This window comes from Sylvia atricapilla, chromosome 3, assembly GCF_009819655.1.
Source record: "Sylvia atricapilla isolate bSylAtr1 chromosome 3, bSylAtr1.pri, whole genome shotgun sequence".
In the NCBI taxonomy this organism is placed as follows: Eukaryota; Metazoa; Chordata; class Aves; order Passeriformes; family Sylviidae; genus Sylvia; species Sylvia atricapilla.
This window is the reverse complement of record NC_089142.1, coordinates 41,064,345-41,088,872: the sequence shown is the minus strand read 5'-3', so window position 1 is coordinate 41,088,872 and position 24,528 is coordinate 41,064,345. Positions and strand designations below refer to the sequence as shown.

The 24,528-nt window shown below is 35.8% G+C and overlaps 1 protein-coding gene across 1 annotated transcript in view; it reads left to right on the top strand.

Moving 5' to 3' along the window:
* The window catches only part of ASCC3 (activating signal cointegrator 1 complex subunit 3), a 249,565-nt gene that overhangs the window by 209,700 nt on the left and 15,337 nt on the right, over nt 1–24,528 (top strand). Inside the window, exon 37 of the mRNA XM_066315184.1 lies at nt 17,959–18,183. Within this exon, the coding sequence (XP_066171281.1) occupies nt 17,959–18,183 (225 nt within the window). The remainder of the gene's footprint in view (nt 1–17,958; nt 18,184–24,528) is intronic.

Here is a 24,528-nt window from a genome sequence, read left to right as displayed (position 1 = left end):
AGAAAAGCCTTTCTGCTGTGATCTCTGATTTAATTTTTTAACTGTTTTGAGACATATAACTGAATCATTTTTGATATTTCAAGTGTTTCAACTTATCAGTACATCAAAATTTCTCCTTCTCTTCTTGCATCTCTTTATAATGTGCAGGATCTATACAAGTCTGATATTTATCTTTTCTAACTTGAGTATATTACCAAAATGCTGTAGGAATCTCTAGGAGGACCATCACTTTGTCCTGAGACAATCTGGAAAATACAGCAGCTTTAAGAAGTAGGGGAAACATATGGGAAACACCTCTTTCCTAAAATGTCTGCTTTTCCTTTTCCCAGCCACCTCCTGATCCCTGACGTCATGACCTGCAATAACAGCACCTCCCACAGTTAGTCTAGAGACTGTTTAACAGGGAAGTGCAATGCAAGGCCAAAGACACCGTGTATGATGCACTGTGTTAGTATTACATTCTCACCATAAAAGAATCAAGGTTTACTCCATTTTCCTTTTAAGTACTTAAGTAGTTATAAATACAAATTTTCTCTTTTCAGCACGGTGTAACTCTACTTGTACAAATATATTTCAATGCAAGAAGTGCCTGAATATTATCCAGGAAAACTCATTTCTACCCCTATATGATTATAGTCTCTATTGCATTAAATACATTATACAAGTGGCCCAAATTCAGTAATATTCTGATTTCTAAGTGTTAGCTTCAAAATTTGAAGTCCCATCTTACAGTATTTATGTATCTTATTTTTGTATTCATTATTGTTTCAGCATGCTGCCAAAAATTCTCTGAGGAGAAATACAAGAAGAAAAGTTAAAATAGTATTATTCAACAGTTTGCAACTGAACAAAACCTGATCAGCATTTTATGAAACTAGGAAAACCATTTTTCTAGTACAGAGAATTTTCTTCCTGATAAATTTAAAGCAGCTGCTGCAAACATTCTGAGTGTTGTAGCTCAGAAATAAAGGCCACAATAATCTTTTGTAATGGAAACTGTTAGACAGCCTAAATAGAGGAATTGCTGTCACTGACCCTGCAGTATCTGTTGTTCTGCTGTCAGAAAACATTGCAATTACGTGAAATAAAATTCAGTGTATTTGGGTGAATTCAAAATGGTTATCATCCACAATACCTAGATATGCTGTATGTAAAATAAGTGAAATTTTAAGAAGAAGTACCCACATGTGAACAGAAGTTAAATAATACAATGCTGAGTATTCAAGAAGAGTGCTTTACTCCAGCTGCTGTCTCTTAAAAATTTCCTGTCTAGTGAAAATTTTCTGCACCTAGAAATGCCAGGAATTTTTTTCCGACAAATTTGGGTAAGGAAAGTTTGAGACTATTAGCAGAGATGGCATTTCATAACACTGCCTTAGCTGATGAGCAGGATACGGAAGAGGATGATAGAAGAACCTAGTACTGCCTGTTTGAATTTGCCTATTTGAACTGTGTGCATTCATGAATGGCAAAAGTAACCAGCAAATATTTCTATTTTAGATGAAACTTAGGACCCTAATGTTGGGTAGAGACTGTAAAAGTCCATTAATCTTGCCTTAATTTTTTGTAATTTTTCTTTTCCTGATAATACAGTTTTGCAAGTTATCAATTTACAATCTCAAGAGGAATGAGACCAAAAATAAAATTGCTTAAGGGTCAAAATGTGCTACATGTGTCAATTTTAAAGATGAAAAGGATTTACGAGTGCTGGATGCCATTGGAGCTGACAGTTCTTGCTTACTTTTTATGTGGATGTTGATTCTCATAATTACTAGTGGAACTTCTATTCTGTCTTGTTGAAGATGTAAAATGAAAGGGTTTTCTCAATCTGATGTACTGTTGAAAAGAAGTGCCATTTCAACAGTTATTGCCAAGGACATTTTCTTCCCCCTAAACACTGCACATTAATGAGTTTTATAATTACAGCAGTTGCTTCACACCTCTATTGTTAACCAATGACATTACATCTGCCTCACTCCACTGTTGCCCTCCTCCTTCTTATTGAAGCATTTAGCAGTTTTGGCAACAGGGAATTACATGGCATGGGGTAAGTAGTCTAATTAGGTATAAGTGAAAATCCTGAGGGAAAAGGATGTTTAAAAAGTAATTTGAAGAATCTCTTAATGATGCTGAAACTGAAAGCTGTAGCTGTAGTACAAAAAGGCCTGTTACCATTACAAAAATAATTATAATTGTGATTATTCTGCTGATCACTCACTTTTAAAGTTTCAGATTTTGCACTGTGTTTTGTAAGGATAACCATCCAAGCATTTCTCATGCAGTTGCAGGTTTTCATAGATGTAACACTTATTATTTGTTGGAGTTTCACCTAAGCTTTCAAACCTTCAGATATTTACAAATTTCTAGTGCATATAAGGAAGGCAGGCGTGAGCAATTTAAAGAAAGAAAATCCTGATTTTGATTTTTCAAATGGAATATATATGCCAAATATATAAGTAACTTGGCAGAGGGGCAAAAGTTTGTTTAAAACAAAATATGGACTAAAGCAAGATTTTAGGATTGTATTAAGGGGGTTAAATCTGAGTTTGATTATGAGATTTTGAGTTTCAGATTGATATTTTTTGCATGCTGAATGGAAGTGTTCAAAATTCAGGATTGATCACCAGTGAATTATCGAGGAATCTTTACAACCCCCATGAAAAATTAGTTGTGATCATCCAGTTTCTAGTGTTGGTGGATCTCACAAAAAAGTCACATAATAGCAGGTTTTGTTTTCACTTAGTGGAAGACCACTCATAGTCTTCTCCAGTATCTGTTCTTTTCTCTGGTTTTATTTTACCTTTTCATTTTGATCATCTGCCAGCATTTTACAAGATTGAATGAATTTTTTTTCCCAGTCTGGTGTAAGGGCTGAGTATTCATAACATGACCAGAAGTATGGCACATGGAAACAGCCCCAACAGTCGTGTTGGAAATATACAGTTGTAAGTGATTCAAATAGGTGGGCAAAAATCTCCTCATGGTTTCCCTGCTCCTCTCGGTAAATCTGTACCTGAGATGTTTGAGCTGTCTTGGGTTTGCAGTTAGCAGGTGGAACTTCACATCCAGTTATTTTTGTCACTGGCTTGTGCTAGTGGACTGGTAGATTTTTTTCTGAGAGAAAATGTTTGATGTTTTTCCATAGAGCTTTCTTTAAACCTTTCCTAACCGTGCTCAGACAGTAGTAGTCCAAATGAGCTTAATCACTGTTGAGTTATGGTGCTTCTTGCATTAAGTATTATTGATGAGAAAGTGTTCATGAATTATTACTGACAGGCTGGATTTCCCTGAGGTGCCTATAGCCTGTTTCCTCTAATTCTGATAGTTAGGTGCAGAGATTAAAAAAGAGGTCTAGGTAAAAAAACAATGATAGATACTTTAGGGAAATTATTTTCCTTTTCTGCACAAATGTTTTTAAAATCAAATAGTGATTTCTTGTACCTTGAGGAAAGAAAGTCCGTCTTTCTGATTAATCAAGGTCGTGACACCTAGATCCACTAGTCTCATGATTGTTGGTGATTTATAACTTATCTTGTTGTCTGGTTAATATTCTTATTTACCGAGCAAAAAATTTGTCATACCTGTTCATACCAGACAGTGAATGGGAGAACATCATTCCCATCTTTCATTCCTTGTTTTATCTCCATGTTGTCCCTGATTTCTTTTTGTTAAATTCTGCCTGCAAAAGAGAACTGGTTGGTTTTCATGTGCCTGCTGCTGTCTTTCATGTAAACTCTTTATAAGAGAGGGTTTCTTCTTAGAAAAGGGAGCTTAGAGAGAGAACATGGTATTTTTGTTACAGTGGGGCATACGTGTCTGTCTTTCTGTAATACAAACATGGACATAGGAGTTTGGTATCCACATACCTCTATATTGCTTGTATTTCTTTCCAAAAATTGATATGGTGACACTGGCTTGTATTAGACTAATTTGGAACTCAACAGAAAATCTGTCATTGTTGGAGTCTCAGACTTGGAAGGTATAAGGAGGAGGTTCATGAAACAGGCACTCTCCATTCAAGATACATAGATAGCAAATGAGTAGAGTTATTAATCTCTCTTTCATTACCTGGTAGATATTTGTACTATGACAACCTAGATAACTCAATTACCCTGTAGCTTTATTTCCTCTTCATCATTGTTGGCAATTCCTGTTCTAACCAGGGAAATATGCAATTCTTCATGAGTATTTACACTCTCAACCTAAAATAATTTTATTTCTGTATGGGGATTCTGTTGCTGGTTTGGTCCCCCATGAAGGGGGATTTTTTGACACACTGATAAACCATCTTTTCAACAGGTCTCCAGTTAAACACCAGGGAAGGAGGAATTAATGCCTTACAAAAATACTGTCAGAAAAAAAGATAATGTGATTTGTTTTGTTTAATATTAATTTTTCCAACAAGCCATGGCAGAAACATTGCTTTTAGGAATTTTTAAGGTATTACATAAGACTGTGTCTCTGTTCTTCAGTCATTTCAGAAAAAAACCCAGATCATTCTTCTCAACTCAGTCAGTGTTTACAGTTAGTATAAAATTACATTTGCATTTAATTTAGAAGAAAATAAAGGTGTTCCTATGATTTTCTTCCAGGCATAAAATCACAGCAAAATTACGCCCATTAAGATATTCTTTTTGAATGTGGCATTTCAGTGTCAAGAATAAAAGTATTTTATAATGTAAAATCGATATCAGATAGAAAGCAATTTGTTACGTGCTTGCCTTTAAAGAGCTACCATGTCTGATTTCAGATCTATGGTACACTCTCAACAATGTGAACATCAGTGGTCTGGCCTCAGCTATTATTCGTATTTTAGTAATAGAAGAAATACTTTTAACAGAAGAAAGCTGTTACCTCTTACAGTTAAATCTTTTCTTTACAGTAAATCTGGATCAAGGACTGTTCAATGCATAAATTTCATCCTAAACACAGGCATTTCCTGGATAATTTACTTAATTTTTGTACAGTCTATATTGTCTGGATTTTAACATGTTAAAACATTTGTGCATCAAGTTCAATGGAAACTTGAATCATCTAGACGGTATCACAATGTGTTTAACAGTTTAAAATTGAAAATTATTTTGGGGGTTCATGAAAATAAAACACAATGCTACAGTGCATTTCAATAGCATCCAAATTTCATAATCTCTATCCAGTACATTCAAAAATATCTTGTACTTAGCAGAAAAAGTACTTATATGGATACTCACACATTTAATTAGTCTTGATTTTTCTCTAGTCCCAGTAGATGGAGCAGTTTTTAATGTTGCTGTAGTACTTGAATTTAGTAAGTTTTTTCTAACGTCATGACACACTGTTTCCTGGTCTTCTTTTTTCAAATGATTGTTTGAGTTTTAGTTTGAAGGGATAATATGCTGCCTTTCCAGGAAAGCAACAGTCCATTAGTATATCAAGGTAACAATGTCCACCAATGACAACTCAACATGGCATAAGTCTTCCATTTTTATGGTGTCAATAAGAAAGAATTACAGTCAAAACCAGAGAATACAAATCCTTTCCATCTCCAGTGTACATAGATTTCTAACCTCCAATTTACAGGTCTCCTTTTTTCCCCATCCAATCTTCTTGTTTAATTTCTGTCATTATGTACCAGATTTAAAACAACAACACCTGACTGAATCAATAGTCGCAAAATCTAAATTAAAATCTATTTTAAAGTTGTAGCTAAAATTTCTGACAAACATTTGCCAGAACAAAGGCCATAAAACAAGAACTGTTATCTTGGATATAATATGGAGGGGGGGCGGGGGTTAGTTTTCTTTTTTAATTTGCTTTGATTGCAGTGCAACATTCAAGAGAAAAACATTTGAAAGTGTATATAGTAGAAAGCAGTAGCCTCAGGCTATATCCTCATTTCAAACACCTGCTTTAGTAACCGTTTCTGTCAGAAAAAATGAGGAAATAAATTCCTTTAATAGGATGCAGTTATAGTAGCAAAGCACTCATGCACACCAATGGAAAGTATTCTGAGAGCCAGATAGACAGAAGTACTGTCCTGGTTGGTCCTTGCAAAGGTGAACATTGGCTGCCATCCATGGCAGATCAGTGTTTGCCCATAGTAGAAGCAAATTCAGTGATAACAAGCTTGGTTTAGTGCTCAAAGCTGCATGCAGTTCAACCATGGACCACATATTTGTTTGTCTATTTTAGCACAAATTTAGCACAAATGCCCTTCGCTTACTGCTTGACAATCAGAATTGTAGCCACCATCATGCAAGATTTCAAATTGTGCATAGTTGTGTACATGCAGCCACTACTTGGCAAAGTATTCATACAGGAAATTAAATGGCTTTTTTCAGCAGTCATGTCATATGGCTGTATATTTTCAAATAGACAATATATTTTTTGAAATAATGTTATGTTTGTTGAAACAGAACCAAAGTTCTCAAAAACATCTTTATTATGGTACAGCTGAATGTTTTATAATCCATAAGGCTGCTTTGATAAATGGCTGTGCATTCTCATGTCCCAGATGCTTCAGCAGGAAGTCTTACAAGCTCAGTATGTCTTTAGCAAGTCAGTTCAAGTGCTACCTGCTCTATTCCTCCCAATTTGTAGTTGAAGCAGGATAAGGAAATGTAGGACTTCTGCACCCTGCAGATCTTTTGTCTTTGCTGGCTTCTAGATAATGCCTTTGCCTTTGATAGATTTATACAATTGTACTGTAAGTTATAACAGTTAACAATCATATTGATTACTTTGTTTTCGTAGAATACAGCTCACTTAGTGACACCAACTGGGCTATACAGACTGATGTTTAAAGTTACAAAAATACTCTTCTCTGTCAGCATAGAAGATATTGCTTGTAAAAAGCAACATTGCAAATATTGCTGTTAAGAAAGAGGATGACATTGGAGGTTGTTCTCTGATTGGAACAGAAACTTCAGGATAAGGATTGGTTTGGCTGAAATGATTACATCATACAAGATTGATATCCAGCATATATTGTTCCTTTAGCATAGTAGTTAAATAAAAAAAAAGAGCATAAGAGGATTACTGGTCAGTCATTAATGAAGTATCTGACACTTGTATTTTCCTATTTGCATTTAGATTCTTTCTTTGTCTCATTTTCTTTTTTTTTTTTTTTTTCTTGATGGGGCCTGTCTAGCTTCAGATATTGAATTTTACTTTAAATGTTGATGTTAGTATTATCAGAGATGAACTTTTAAGGAATCAGCCTCTCCTATTTAGAAATATTTAAGAAATAGGCCTCTCCTATTGCCTAATATTTTCAAGAGGTTTTATTTCACAGCTACTTAGGTATGCTACCTATAATGTTAGAAGAAAATGTGCAGGGATTTTTGCTACCAAAAGCATTTGAAAGCATTTGCTACTTAGAATTTGAAAAAATTTGAAAGCATTTGAAAAAAAAAAATATATACGTTGGGAAATTTCTTGTATGAGAGGAAGGTTGCTTTTAGAGAACAAGCAGTTGCACATTTTCTTCACCTCTGCAACTTAATAAATGTAAGCCTAGCATCAAGCAGAGTATTAGAACTGATGTATGGGAAAACTGACAAAGTTTTATAAATGCACTTATAAAAAGTTTTCTAAATACTTATAAATGTACTTTTATAAATACTTTTTTATGGGGTATTGCTAAAATTCAGCTTTCTGTCATCTATAGTAGGCCACAATTCTCTTTCCATGGAAGAGTCAAATCAGATATCACCAGTTTGATTGTGTTGCCCATACTCCAGGTTCCACTTACACCACCTTTCCTTTCCGTCTTCCAGTGAAAAAGAGTAGCAAGCCAACAGATATTACCCAAACTACTCGTTTTCAGAAAAAGAAAATATATCAGGTCTATTCCTCTCACCTTATGGGGTGAGAAAATGGCTAAAATTCCTCTCACAACAGGTCTCTTAAATGTTTCTCCTGGCAGGATATCACCATGCTTGCTTACAAAGTGGGTGCATACATGTCTCTTGGCAAAACATTTTTAAATACAACTAATGCACACAGTATTAGGAAATTTTATCTTAAACATATTATATCATTGAATGCACAGTGTTTTGTAGGTTAAGAAGATTAATTTCAACTGGTTTATAATTTGATTAAGGCAACAAGCAATTGTAGACAACATGAGGTGTAGATAATAAATTATTTTTTCTTTTGTATATGTTTGTCTTAATACTTCGTATATGCAATCATATAAGATGCTAATTTTTAATACTTCTTTAGCTATAAGAATGCATGTTTGCTTTCTCTTGATTCACACAGAACAGATGGATGCTTGACTGCCTGCTAATCCACAGCTGGAATGGTTTCAGCGGTTTCCACGTTGCTGGGTTAGAGTGGCTTTTCTAGTGGACTGAGAGGGCAGCAAGAGAGGGATATCATTATTCATCAGTATCCCAGTGGGATCGCTGCCAGCAGAGATTAATTTTTTCTGTTATGCTTGTAAAACAAGCTCAGGTGGAGTCTCTAATCCTCAGGGCACGGGTGGCAGATCAAGGAAGATGCTACAAAGCTAGTTAATTTTCAGATTCTAGGGGAAACAGAAGCTCTGTTAGATGTATAAATACATGATTGCAAATTTAAGTAGCTCAAATCCAAATGGGATCTTCCTAGACATCTGGTCCTGAAAATCTCTATTTTCTTTGTCTTTTAAAAGAAGTTCTTAAAACTTTATGCCAGAGGCAAAATATCTTCAACTCTCTTAATCATCACTTATCATTCCTTTTTTGCTGTTGTTGTTGTTGTTGTTGTTGTTGTTTTAATCCAGATCTTACAGGGTATTTTAGATTAATTTCTTTATTTACATGGTACATGTCTGTGTAGGAGCACTGAGTTTACAGTGTTCTCACAAATTTGTGTGCAGTGACAATCACCAAGAAAAATTACCACTTCCCATTGAAAAAGGGTTAGATTTGCCTTAGTAATGCATGGTACATCCTATTTTGGTAATGGCATGTCCTGTTAAAGTCTATTGTGGTACAAGGGCATTTTTCCCTGTTATTCTTGGTATCAGACCTGTTGTCATTTGTAACAGTTATGTTGATAGAACTCAAATCAAGCATCCCAAAACACTCACAAGTTGTCTATTTGTATAATAGAATTCACATATTTTTCCTTTACTGATTTTTTTCTTTCCTCAGTAATTACCCTTCTTTCTCACCCTTGTAATTACCAATGTCTTCCATCTGTATATTTCCTTGTAGCTCTTAAGTTGTTCAAAACATTGGGTTAGATTTTCAGGCAATGTTAATCTACGTAGTTACACTGAAATGAATGGAGATGTGCCAGTTTTTATCAGCAGGGAACTACCCTTATTGAAATTTACTTGCAACAGCTGTCATTTCCTCATAGAGTCATGCTTTTTTATTATTATATTAAACTATATCCATTTAAAAGTGCTCAGAGTGAGACCAGTAGCATTGGCTTGCTGAAAAGACATTGTGCACGTAGGCACCTTCCAAGTTTCCCATATATTTCTGCCAGTTTGTATTGTTCTGCTGTTATTCTGGGCTTGAGCCTCTCTTGAACGCAGGCTGCTACTCATTTCACCACATGATGACAGGTATTCACGCCGGGAACTTTTTATTCCCTTTTGTCTCTGGTCACATAGCAGTCTAGATCCGGAATTTAATCCAGTACAAAAATGCAGCAGTGTGCATTTGTTGCTCCCCACTAGGGGACCTGCCACAGGTCAGCAGATTTGAAATCTGGTTTTCAGCACACAGAGCTTTTACAGCTTGCCATTAACATATACAGTACGTAGGGGCCCCATTTCACATAAAGAATTAGTAGTGCTTACTCCTGTCTCCATGCAGAGTGGCATTAACTTAATGCAGAGATCTGTTAACTTCTTCCCTGGGCCTGGGCTCTGTACTGAAAGATCCCAATGAAGGATCAAAGCCAAAGATGGAAAATGACTGATCACTTTCCCAGGGAAAGCTGTGTGCCAGGATTTGTTATTCCAGTTTTTAATGCTATCATCATCTCAGTCAGTAGTTGGGCCAGATGATTCAGCCAAGCTCAATTTCAAAACATGGACAGACATCCAAATGGAACTGAAGTAGAGTTCTCATGACAGTGAGACTTTTGAATGCATACTCAGAAAGATTTTCCCAGTTTCATGTGAGCACATTACTGAGTATATGCACTGAAAAGCTTTTCTGTAGTAGTGCAATACAATTAGTTTCAGTAGAGCCAAAACCAGTCAATTTTAAATCTTTTCTATAATATGACTTGAGATTACAGAGAAAGTAAGCTGTGGGTCACTGCCCCATCTAGATTTTAAGATTAAAAAAAATGCAACGATGATAAGACATTCAAAATGTGCGGGTTCAAAGCATTCTCATGAGAAGTAATCGGAAAAGTCAGGCATTTTGGAGAGGCGAATACTCTTAATATACCATTTCCAGCAATAAAATGTAGTAATTCTCTCACATTATGAAAATTCACTTTATAAATGGAATTTGTACCATTCCATTTATATTTATTTGCTGTGGTGAAAGTATCTTATTCTAGGTGAATAACGTGTTCAGTACCAGATGTTTGCTCTTATTTTTGTCCCAATTTACTCTTCTTTTGCATTTACTTTTTTTGTAAACTGAGCAAGTATTACAGGACTACTTATAAGCAACAATTTAACTTAAAAACCTAAGAGCAAACTAAAGCCACATCTATGAAAGTTGTACGGGCTTAATACTATGAAAGTACCTATACATTCAGGGAAAATGTATTTTTAGAACTGATTTTATTAGGACTAGCCAGAAAAAGTAGCACTGAGTTACGACTGTGATCATAACCTTTATGAAATATGAAATGTGAGATGTAGGACTTAAAATCATGAATTCATTCCTTGTTGTAATGTTTTAGTAAGGTACGTAACTTAAACAGGAAAATTTCCTGAAATAGAATGGTTCTATAAGTATATATTTTAACATTTAGTAAGACAATTACAGTGATTGTATTATCTATTACTGTATCTTCCCCTACACTGGAACTCAGCTTCTGTGACATGCTTAGGAAACTAGAGAAAAAAAAAGGAAAATCAACTTTCAAGTTAGTATAGAAGTCCTAAGAACTTCTTTCCCATGTCAAATTATTGTTACTTTATAATAATCCTTGTAATCTCCCCATCCTGTATGCTAGCATGCTTGCATATTCTTTTATCAACTCCATGCTGAGGCAGAGGTCTGTAATTTAACTTTGTAGTTCAGGAGTTCCCAGATCTGCCAAGTCACTCTCTGCTACTGGTAGCTAATACTGGCTGACCTCCTATTGCTCTGTGAGCAGTGGCAAAGGTCTTCCAGAATCCTGACCCCTGGTCATCAGGAATGTCATCAGTAGTTTGTAGCTTGGATGTTTTAAGTAAAAGGTGAACTTGTGAAATCCAAACCCTTTAGGGTGTTTTTAAGTGATCACTCAACTGTTTCATTGCCCTAGGTTGTGCTTTTTATGATGTCTGTAATTGTAAAATTTGTGGTGTTTATTATATGCAGCTATTTAAAAGCAAAAATCAAGCACTTGTCTATTTAAAGTTAAAAGTGTGAGAGTGCAATTAATATATTGCATATTAACATAATAATATATTAATAATTAATTTCTCTGATCTCTGAGTAACATGAGAACTCAGAATTTTAAGAACTTTTAACTTGTATGTTCTTATAAACTATGTGGGTCCCATGGTAGAAATGTTGCAAATTAATATTTAAAACATAATAGATTTGCATAATTGCATGTTGATGGGCTTTACAACTTTCTCTCTTCAACTTCTTGTGTACAACTGGAAATTTCCAGTGTTTGCTGTGTTGAATACTAAATCTGGAGACAGAGCCCAGGGTAGCCCAGCCTCACTGTTTTGCTCTTACCCAGTTAATTTGGTTAATGTTACACTTTGAAGTCATACTTCTTTATTTTTTTTTAATATTTATCTATTATCTCTAAAAGTGCAATAAGCACTAATTAGATAAAAAATATAAAAAGTTTCTGTTTGTTTTAGAGGATACTGAGCAGGTCTTTTTCCTTGGACAATGCTCTCCATCATATGTATCTGTTTCCCTCCTTTTTCAGAGCGTGAAGAGTGGTCTGATGGGGTGTAAAAAAAGTGACTGGTACATTTTCCTATAAGCTAAGCTGGAGTAGAGGGTTAGCACAGAGGGGCTCCAGTGAGGGTCCCCAGTACCTAAGAGCGGACCCCTTTCCCACAGCCAGGGACAACTGCAGCCTGGAGGCTGTGGCTCTGACTCCTCTGTGGCTCAGGGCTGGCAGAGGGCTCTGCTTTCTGCCTTTCCTCCCTGGGAGTCACCATCCCTGGCAAGGAAGGCATGGGAAGGCCCCGAGGGGGAGGAACTGCACTGCAGCCTTGACTCTGATATGCTGGATGCAGTTTGATGGCACTGCTACATACACATGCAAATGATGGGGAGATGTTGTACAGTGTATGAAGACAAAGAGTTTATTTGTAAACATAATGTCTGGGATGAATGACAGTATCCTGTAGCAATTTATTTTAATCTTGCTTTAAAAGTGTGGTTGTCTTCTTTTGAACCATGTTAGCCGTTTTTTTAAAGATCTCTACAAAGCCTCCGGCTGCTCTGTGGTTTAGCAGAACCTGCCAGCCTGACCTGAAAATCTGGAGCATTTCTTCTGCAAATTTTGTCTTAAAAGTTTATTTTTACATGGGTAAAACAGAGTGAACTGGCAGAAATTATTTTTTCCCTTTTAGTCTATAATACGAATTTTGAAAAACACATCATGTTTGTTCTTAAAACTTATAACTAGTAACATATGTTTGTATGTGTCTTTTAAGTGGTATATTGTTGTAGACTTTTTATCTATGAGTAAAAAAACCCCAAGAATTTGGAAGTTTAAATTATATCTCATAAAACTAAGACAAAAATACAGTGTGTAGAGGATACCAATAAATTCCTTAAAATAGGAGTTTATATTGGAATCACTAACAAATATAAAATTTTCAGAGCAGTACTAGCAAATACTTCTCTAATTCTGTTTCTCAATCTACATTACTTTCTGGTATGAAAAACCACTGAAAAACCACTTTTAAGTTAGGCTTGGTTTTTTTAGTTTTTCTCTCTCTTTTTTAAAGCATGTTTTCTCACCTTTATTAGTTTTCTTAATATAAATGTAAGCTTGATTATCTTCTAGCTGCCTGTCAGGATACATCTGTGTAAATGTGATGTCTTTTCTTATAAATCAAACTCACACTCAAAAATGTGACAATAAAATACACTACAGATATGTTGGTTAATTTAAATAATGTTCATAGTATACACTTGTGCCATTCCTTTGTCACATAATGCGGTCTTTTTCTCTTGGGAAAATCATGGGGAATATAGCTTGGGAGCTTTAGTTAACCAATTTTTAAAACTTTCCTTATGATAGAGGTAATTGGATGAAATGAGATTTCTGTCAGCATATGAGTGGAGATACACACATATATATATAAAATTGGACATAATTCCAAATGATTTTAAGTACAGCTCAAATATCCTCAAAGAAAAATTTAGAATTTGTGAATATGTTATAATTCAGATGTTACCCAGCTACTCACAAACTATTAGTCCTTGTTATTTCTCTATTTTGTCCATGTTTCTTTTCTTTATCCTATATTAGGGGTAAGTAGGTATCACCTAAATGAGGACAAGTACAGTTTGCTTCAAATTTTACATTCCAGCAGCTTCCTATACATTGTGGCACAATGTGGCAGGTCTGGATGCTGCACGAGAGTACTGTGAATCACTTCGTACAATGGAAAAAGACAAAAGCCAATTATATAATAATATCGCTGTTGAGCTTATATTCACCTATCCAGTTTTCTAAAGATCATAAATATGCTGTTTTCACTTGGGAAAATAAGTTGATGCTTCTGGTGGCAGAGAACTAAAATTCATCATGCATTAGTGTTAATTGCAGAACAGCTGTAAAAACGACCCACATTTATTTATTGTAACCGATTCATTCTATTCACAAATGTATGATTTTTACAGTCCTTCAGCAGGTACTTATATTATTAGAGAATCTTATGTAATTTAGTTTCAGGTTTCAGGTAAGGAGAATGGAATTACTGTACTAGTTAAAAATAATCCTCATCTTTTCTCCTTTTTTATGTTAGTATTTAATTTTAATACTAATCTGCTGCAAGGTTTTTTATACTTCAGTTTAAAAACTGTTTATTTTTATAGCAAAATGTTCTAAGAATGCTTTTCTCTTGTTTCTTTCCACATCAGAAACTTGAAAGAGAGCAAAATATGTTGCAGGTTTATTAAAGTTGAAAATATGATGTGACTGGGTTCACAGTATCTTTATAAAGAAAAGAAACATACAGACAGTCAGTGAATTCTAAAGCAGTTTCAATAACGTTGCTAAAGAAAAGACTACTGGTTCAACTCTGGAATGTGAGAAACTATTTTTGGTTTGGTTTAGACCCTCATTGTTACAAATTAATCAACTGCTCTTTAAAGTCTAGAACTCATTAACTTTAAAAGTTTTACTGTTCCCATGACTTAACTTAAAATATTCAAGTTTGCTTTAGTAGCTCACCTTGATTCCATTTCTGTCTGTGGTCCACAAGTATCCTCTTCTCTCCTGTAGAGAAAGTGGCAAGATGTATTTACTTCAGATTTAAAATATTTTAGGAGGTCTAAATGTGGTATAAGTTTATAGCCCAGCGCTCTCTATAAATCAGCAATTTCAGCCAAACTTGCACTTTTTGTGGGTTGAAAGAAAATCACGGGGGGGAATTTAACCCTGTGGACTTGGCGGACTACAGTACTCACTATGTTGGATACCTTAAGTTCTAGTTTGCTCTGACTCCTCAAATGCCTGATAGTACCTCAAAACTGCAAAAGATATATTTTAAAATAGTATGGGTTGTTTCCTTTTAGGACTATTCTAACAGTTCAAATAAAGGGTGATGGTAAGCTACATATTTGGAGCATGATGTTGTAGACAGGATTTTAAGAGGATTCTGTGGCTGCTATTATGCAGGAAACAGAATTCAATTACCAGAACAGCCCTTTGGCCTTGTAAAATGTAACTGTCGAGTTTATACAGGTCTGTGTGTGACATTTCTCACTGGCAGTGCAGTTACTGTCTCCTGTATGACCACCCTGTATCGCATGCAGGTTGAAATGTAAGTCTGAGATGACTTCTACACCCTTGAAATGATGCAGCAATCTCTAATGCCCAAAAGGAGACATTATTGGGAAAGTCCATCACAGAAATGTAGGAGAGAGAGATGTGACATGACTACCAAATGCACAGTTGCAGAACTTGTAGCTAGAATTCCTGGTTATCTCCTGGCATACACCGTTATGTTTAACTGTGAAGATGCTTGTAAACCTATTATTTCTACATGGGCTGCAACAGCTCTGATTTAAGAGGAGAAAAAGGGAAGGTGAAAAATGCACAGCAGTGCTTTGTGGTTTAACTATGAAGCTTGTATTAAGTTTCTTGACATTAGAATGAAGATTAATGATTGATATGAAGTTTGATCTGTCTCTTCACCCATGGAATAAGAACAGTGTTCAGATATGATGTACTAAAACAATATATATTGTGTGGAATAGTTGAAGCTACAGCCTTTACAGAACAGATTGAGATTTCCATTAAAAGGAAAACTAAAATGAAAAAATATTGAGTGAACAGCAGGGCCCATTTGAGGTGATTACAAAGGATGTTTCTTTATTCTGTCTTTTCTTATGCAACCTGAAAACAGTAGCAGGGGGTTACAAGCAGAGTTCATCACAAAGTTGTCAATCACTGTCATTTAACATTTTGCAATGGAAGATGTCTTTATTCAAGGACAGCTGGGCAAATCAGAGAAACAGATTTGCAGTTAGTAGTCTGTCCAGCCTACACTAAGCAAACAAGAACAGGGCAGACATACCGGCCTCTCACATAAAAATATAATGGACTGTGCTGACCTCAGTGCCCTCCATTCAGCTTCATTCTCAGTTGTATAAAAGCTTCACTACCCATTCTCAATTTCCTTTAATTACCTACATGATGCAGATAAGAAAATGAACCTCACTTACTTACAGTCAATGATCACAAACAGGAAATTAAGTAGGCAAGTTGTTTAAAATAAGAGGAGTGTTTTGGATGTAAATAAAACATGTGCTGGGGAAGAATTAGGGAAAATGCATTTTCAGGGTTACCAGTTGGTCTGGACTGACTTGGCTGATCCTCCTTCTTTCTGCTACTTTTAACTGCAAAGCAAAACTAAGTAAAAAATCTCCTTGGTAAATATTCTTTAAAATAACTTTGAAGGAGAAGCCAGTTAAATAAAAAGAGTGAAGCAAACATGCAGCCTTCTATAGGGCTTAAAAAGATTGTGACCTTAGGTTCAGAGAATAAATGACCACAGTTTTCACAAGAGATCTAGGAGAGACATCCAGGATTAAGCAGCAGTTGTCTTTATTCAATCTTCACTTCTAATCTGCAGTTGAGATATGAAATAAGTTAATGAAATTCTGATTTTCTTTCCAAACCTTAAATTTTCTGATGGTTACCATTTCTTTTACTTTGATATCAGAGTTTAGACATAGTTTCTTTGCACCATTAAAGAAAATGCAAAATTTGGTGCCGTCAGTTTTCAAGGAGGTAAAAAAACACCTAACTGCTTTTAGGAATTGTCAGAAAAGGTTCTATGTCTTAGGATATTAATGAGGGGATATGGTTCTTTGTAAGTCAATTAGGTAGTTCAATTAGGTGTCCTAAAATTGCCATTTTTCTTTACCTCACTCTTCACTGATTACTGTTGAGAATATTTCATTAATATGGATTTGCAGGAAGTCTGACGAAATTGAAGACTAAAATGCAAAATACTGAATCTATAGTTTAAGAGGAATATAAAACCCTGAACACTTTAATTTAATGGTCTCTGCTAAGCCTGTAGTTTCAAAGACATTGCCCTTCAGGCTCCTCAAATGACTTTTTACTTTATGACAAAAGAAATGCTCTCTTAAATTACAGATGGAAAAGATATCAGGTATTATAAAACTTACCTTACTTGCAAGTTTTGTAATTTAGAAAGATCATTCTCACTCCAAACGATATGTAGGCATGTGCATGCACAAGAGGATTTTGTGGAGGGAAAAATTCCCAATTAAGTCACAAAACTGACTCTTTAGCCTAAATTATAGTTCCTGGGATGTTGCTGTTGAATTTTTTTCAAAGACAGTGGATTTCCCAAGTAGGAGAATTGGCATCTTTGCCTGGGATACCAAAACTGTTGTACTTGGCTCCTCTCAGCCACTGTGGTGTTATAAATATATAACTACATTTAGATTACATGTTGGTGAGGAGCTCCTTTTTGCAACAGTGAGAAAGTTCTTTCATTTTGGCATGAATAGCATTAGTCCCAGTCTGGAACACAGAGAATGTTTTCACCACCTACTTAAAAGTTTGCACTTTGTTTTGATCACTCATCATCAGTTCCTTAGACACTGACTGCTCAAAATATTGAAAAAATATTTGAAAGGAACTGTATCAGAGCTATTTCAAAGCTACTGAGTTTTGCATACGAAGATAAAAACTTAAAACCTGAAAACTGAAAATATGAGGTTTTGACTTCTTTATAGCTAACCTTACAATGTTTTTGTGAGCCAGTGAGGTAGGATACCTGTGGGTTATCTTCTACTAATGAATCCACTCAATGAATATATTTACTTCATTGCATTTATTTTCGTCTTCTCTAATGTTAGTATCAGCTATGTGGAAGAAAATAAGTTTAAAATTTTAAGTGTGTCAATATTTGAGAATATTATATTAGTTATTGTTTTCCCATGTGTGATTTTGATAAATAAGTACACTTTCTATGCATTTAAACACTGCTATTTTTTGTATTGAAATCTAACTGTAGTAAATTAAATGCCTGTACTTTTAATGCCTCAGTAAGCAGTAATAGTTGTTCTGAAGTTAATTACAATGATAAATTATTTTTTAAAAATTTTTTTACAGAATGCTGATGAGTACACAGATCTGCCTGTGAGACACAATGAAGATCAGATGAACAGTGAACTGGCCAAACACCTTCCAATTGAAGTCAATCCCCATTCATTTGACAGTTCACACACAAAAACACACCTCTTGTTGCAAGCCCACTTCAGTCATGCCATGCTGCCTTGTCCAGATTATGCAACTGATACAAAGACAGTGCTGGACCAAGCAATCAGAATATGCCAGGTATCGTGATGCATTTCAGTGTATAACTTGTTGGGTTACTGTTTATTGTTAGTGTTGTCATTTTGAATATAGAAGAATCTGAAAATTTCTTTCAATCTTGTGGAGAGCTGGTACCAAATGATATTATAATGCCTTGTTTAGGGGGGAACTGGATGCCCATAATGCTTCCCATTTTACAGAACTGGAGGTAAACAAACTTAAAGACAGTGGTGCTCTGACTGGAGGCATCTATTGTCATATAATGACCTCTGCTTTCTTTGCAGCAGCTTTCTATCTCTGTGTTGTGGAATGTTGCATGAGAGTCATTCTGGCTTGTCTGTGGTCCCTGCAGATTGTTATGCTGATGTCCAAGAAACTGTCTCCCCTGGTTACTTCTACTTTTCCAGCACCCAAAAGCATTACAGTCACTCCCAAGCACAAATATAACATGTTTTGAAATCTGATTCAGGGTGATATGTGGGGGTTTTCCCTAAGCTCCTCTAACTGGTGCAAAGATACATCTTCTATGTCTCTATTATCACAGAGTCAAAAAGCACATTTTTAAACACAGATTTTAAACTCACCCTGGAGACTTGTGAATTTTTACAGTTGTACTGCAGTTGCAGCCCACAGAAACTAAACCAGCCATGGAGAGTACTGGTAGCAAGCAATCACAAGCACAGCTGCTCCCTCAAAAGAATTTTAAAGCAGCAGTTGGAGTTTGGGATAGAGTGCTGCCATGTCTGAAAAGCTCAGTTACAGTTACAGCAGGAAAGGTGAGCTCTAGCTGTCACAGAAAACAACCAACCCTCTGAGTCTCCTAGGAAGAAGAATTCTTTTTAGCAGAACTGCACAAGGACTCATTCACAGGTCCTTGGAGATCAGGCAGCTTTCAACAAACTACTCTTTTTATGTTTCTGAGTTCAATATCTGTAAAATAGAGCCAGTACTTCTTTCTTCCTACAGTTTTTGTTTGCTCAAATGTTAATATCCTCAGTGATCTATTTGTCAACTATCAAACAGAAGCTTTGCTCTTGTTTGAAGCCTGTTGGCAATATGGTAACTGCAAACATCATTGTGTCAAGCCTGGCAGTTTGTAAAACTGCTCTATGAGAAACTATTAATCAGTGCTCTAGACAGAGAAAATACTGTGTACAGTTCAGTCCAGAAATTTGGATAAGGCTCAACCTTACACTAATAAAAACAAGCTTAAAATACTAGTATCAAATGAAGCAAAACTGAAATTAGGGAATGTAAGAAGCAAATAACACCACAGATGTTACTGCTACACAGTCCTAATCTTGGCAACCAGCAGTATTTGGATGCTAGTCTGTTTCAAATATTTCAAATCAATACAATCATGTGCTGAAAGTGTAGAAACAGCTATGCCATATATTCAGTTATTTACAGAGAAAAGCATCACTTGCTCAGGTGAGAAAATTTACATTTGTTTCAAAGATTTCTCATACTTAAAGTTCATTTAGATGTTTGTGGAGTAAGCATTAGGGGGTTAATTACATATTTGGAGAAAACTTAAATACTGTTTTCAGTAATTATTTTGTTGTGTTTTGCTGATAAATGTGTTTTCTTAATCCTGCTACTGCATCATATGTATTTCAGAAACAGTAGTCACTTAGAAAAAAGTCAGAAATATTCAACAGTTCCTTTAAACTGGAGTTCAGAAAATGCCATTCCATACTATGCCTTGGCACTCCAACCACCAGTTAATGACTACACATATATTCAGGTTATATATTCAGGCATCTTAAAAAAAAAAAACTTTTAAAAAAGAAAAGGAAAAGACATGCAAGCACTTTTGTATTTTAAAGTTGGCACATGGTTTACATCTCTCAGAAGATTATTGGTTCCATCTTATTAGTCACGCTTTCCAAAGGGAGGTTAAAGTTCCCAGAATCTAAGCAATGGACAGGGTTACACTTTCAATACTGGTTGTTACCTTTTTCCTTAGCACTGACCTCCTGATGAACTCTGGGTCAGCAGAGGTAGAAAAAAAGATGTTAGTTATGAGAAAAGGAGCTGAAGCATGGAAGAATCCATTGATGAAAAGATTCAGTGAGTGTTGTTCTCTCTATGTGTGAACACGCGCTTGTGCATTGTCAGACAAATACAGCAGTGAGGCGGGAATTGGTTTTTGAGTTACATTGAATTTTTGTTTAATTGCTTACAAATTATTTTAGTGCTGAGGTATTCATATTGAGACCTGAACATAAACTGTTATTTTTGCTGGTGGTTACATGAATAACAGACTTTTCATATCAGCATTGCTTTTCTGCTGCAAGAAAGAAAGAATCTTTCAAAGAGCTTTTATGGGTAGTTATACAGCAGGCCTTTATCCCGGGTCCTCTGCAGTGCACATTTGCCATCTCTGGCCATGATGTAAGCAAGCCGCCTTCCATGATGGACTGTTAAACTTCTCCAATCTTGTGTGGTGTCTTCCACCTGAATCAGCCTTCCTTCCCATGGTTCCTTTCCTACTCCACGTTTCGTTGTCCCTTCCATTCCTCCAACATCTTCTGGGCTTTTTTATTGCTAGTGACTTCTGGCTGAGTATTGTTACTGGTCCAGCAGAAAGCCATGTTAACAGCATTACGTAGGTAAAATGTAGCTGCAGATTCCACGTAAGATTCCACTATCCTTTAATGAAATAATTATGCAGCAACTCTTAAATAACTTTTCCTTAGATGTCCTAAAAGTTTTGGCCCTATGTTAGAATTCTCTTGTTTATACTTGTGATGAAATATTGAAGTCATTAGCATTTAACAGAATTTGAGGAGTTATGGTGCTGACTTAACAGAGGAATGTAATTTTTAGCATTAAAAAGAAGGGAAGAAATATGTTCTGTTACAGTTACAGTTTACAGTTACAGTTTACTGTTACAGTTTTCCTATGGTTAGCATTTGTTAGATAAAGGTGGAATTCATTATATCAAGTTAAAATTTAGTATTTATATACCCAGGATGAAATGCACAATCTTTTACTACAGAAATATGGGGAATAGCAGTGTATAACCTTTTGGAATGTGAATGCCTATCTTCTCCCACTCCCATCTCTGTAATGAATGGCCATTGAGGCATTGACTAGACTGAAGGAACTCCCCTGCTCTACACTGAAAACCTCAAGTTAAAATCTAGTTTGTTATCAGTGACAGGCTCTCGTAGATAAAGCACAGAAGGTTCCCATGGCTCAAAAAAATTTGAGCCACAACTCAACTGTGTGACCTTGGCCAACTCATTTAATTTTTATTTGCCTCAGAAACCTCTAGTTACAATAAACAAAATATTCTCTTCAAGACTAGCACTCTGTTGTTTTTACTGAGAAAAGCTTGAAATGTCATTAAGATGGTGCTGTCTGCTCCAGTAGCTTCTCAAAATCAAGCATTTCTCCATTCCTTTCAGGACAATGAACATTAAATAATAAAAATTCTAATTAATTTTTTTCTAACTTTTTTTAAAAATATAATTATTATTGTAAAGACAATACTCCACCTTTTTTCCTGTCTTATTTAAGAATACGTGAAACTAAATCTAATCTCTTTTTTTGCTTCCTTTGTCAAGCCTTGTATTTTGTGACTGTGTATTCAGCGATCAGTTCTTATTCTGCTGTTCTAAGACTATTGCCTATATTTGCATTAATTGAAATGGATAATTGAGGCAGTAATACCATCACTTTTAGATTCAGCAGGGCAGTCTTTTCTCAGAAATAATGTGACAGTTGCTGGCTTTGCATTGGAATTGGCCACAAGCCTCCACTTGTAGTATAATCGTTGATAAAATACTTTAAAATTGCCAGGAGTAGAACTGCCATGGAGCTCAGCCCTAACCTTTGCGAAGTGTTTACCTATGGATGTGTTAAACACATCTCAGTAGGTAGCTGGGCGTTGAGAGAAGATGGACGTGGAAACAGATTCCAAACTGCAGAAGAAAGACTACTCTGCATGGAAAATGTGCCTATCCCTGTAACAAGGACCTTGTAATGCTGTCACTGATGCCCTGTCTTTCCCCATCATGTTATTCCTTTGAAGAATCTAATTTTTGACAGGAAAGAAAAATACTCTTTGGGTTAAGCACTGTGTTTCCTTAGCTAGATGGTGGTGTGTATAATACTGCTTTAGCCATTCTAAAACAGTTGTTTCTGGTCATTTAAACTGCAACTTTTGCTATAGTTCTTAGGAGAATCATCTTTGTGATACATGTTCAGAGTTGTCAAATATTGCACAAATATGCTGCTCAATTGACCTAAGAGCTGGCTTATGTACTAAATAGTTACTGTATATACAGTATAGACTGTGTTGGGTGGGTGGTGGTGGCTCCTCAGAAGGAGAAGTAGTACACAAAAGTAATTCTGGCCATGCAAAGGCAAAGGAGACCATCTTGCCATCTTGGGTCTCAAAGAAAGATAATGTGCTTTGGCTCTTCACTTCTCATCCTCCCCAAACCTCCTCAGTTCATAGCAGCCACTAAAACTATTGATTTGGAGAGCCATGTCCCTTGGATCTTTCATTTTTCTGCTTATGAGGAAGTGGAGAAGTTTCTGAAGGTCCTAAGAGTGGTCTGAGCTCATGTATTGCTTGTTGGTAGTGCAGGTGTGCCAACTGCTTGCTGGCAGGTGGTGAGAGTTACAGGAAAGACCTGTTTTACAATTGGGTAAGTAAGATTTGTCCAGAAGCGTCCAGTGAAAGAGCTTTTGTGTAATGGTTGCATTGGCAACTATAAATAAATGGGCAGCTTTACTGAGCAAAGGGAAGAGAATCAAATTAACTTGAGAATGCAGAGGATTACTCAGAAACAAGTGAAGAGCAGAGGCCACATCTCTTGAGCTGCTACCCATATTCTTTGTGTATGCAGTAACATTCCAGTGATAGCACAATGTTTGCAATTTTACTTAAATACTGGCTGCTTTCATGGCTGTATGGCTATTAGTCCACATTAGGAGTGTGGCAGTAATAGAATAAACAAAAAATCTTATAGTGCTTATACTGTGCAACAGTGCTCACTTATGGGATACTAAAAACATCAGTGGATCACTTTGTAGGGAAAGTACCTGGACATGTGGGCTGGCTATGCTGCCTGCTTGTGTTGTGTAGGTATATATGTGGGAGAAGGGAGAGTTACCTTTGTGGTGTTGGAGTTTTGCTTGCTGCGGATAATCAGTGATCTGGTGTATGGAAACATCTTGGTGGCAGTTTATTGATGATTTGGTGCTGCTTGTGCATAATCCCTCCCCCACCCATGACAAACCTTTTCCCAGTTGGGGCTGGAGGAAATGAGTAATGCTTAACCCATTTGTGTGATCAATTCACTTAAGCAGCTACTGTGAAATGTTAATCACAACTTTAATTTGTACTGCATTAGCATTTTGATTAACTTGTAGGCTTGCTAGCACACTTGAAGCACTTTTACTCATAGTTACAGCTCGGAAATGACTTTTTGATTAATTAAGTTTGTTAGACAGCAGCTGAGCTTCCTGAATGCTAACCTTAAGGGGCTAAAAGTTCAGGAGAAAGTTACTGGGAATAACTGTTGCTGTTGAAAAGGATTCTTGTGAATGCACTCAAAAATTTTTGATTATTGACAAAATATTACATTCCTACTTTGAAACTGACTGTAAAGTGGACAGATTTATTATGAGAAAGATGCTGTGTGTCTTTCATGGTTTTGGTAGATTTCTGTAATATTTGGAACAAATACCAGCTTAAGACATTGTTTATGTTAGGAAATTAGGATTTATTGCGAAGAGATTCTTATCAAAAACCTTTTGTTCTTTTTACAGTTTACTGGTAGAGTAAAGAATATCAATTTATTAATCAGTAATTTGAAAATAAATTTGCTATTGGGACTCAATGAGTTCTGAATCTTGGGTTAAGCCCTACTAGGTTTACATTGCTGGTATCACACTCTGTAGCTGCTTTTATTTCTGTAATACTATTAAAAAGAAATCAGTAGGAATCCAAGGGTTATACTCCACTAAATGTAGACAGTAAATGGTTTGTCCTTTCCCTGGTTCTGAAAATACTAATAATGTTACTATGGAGGCTAAAGGATGAATGCAAGGATAGAGATCTTATGAAGCAGCTAGGAAGGTTGTAATTTGCATACATCAGTGAGACCTTTATGATGATGGGAGAATGAAGAATTAGTCTCTCATAGGGGGTAGCAGAGCATATGGAAGAGGGGACTGGATATGCTCATAAAAAAAGTGAAGTAGGATACAGAGGGCAGTATAAAAGGAGTGCCTCCTGAATAGGATTAATTACAACTTATTCAACAACTATGCAACTATATCTCTGATGAAGTACAAGGTGGGGGCTGTTCTGTAGGCTGAAACTACACAGCTGTGCAAGGGTGA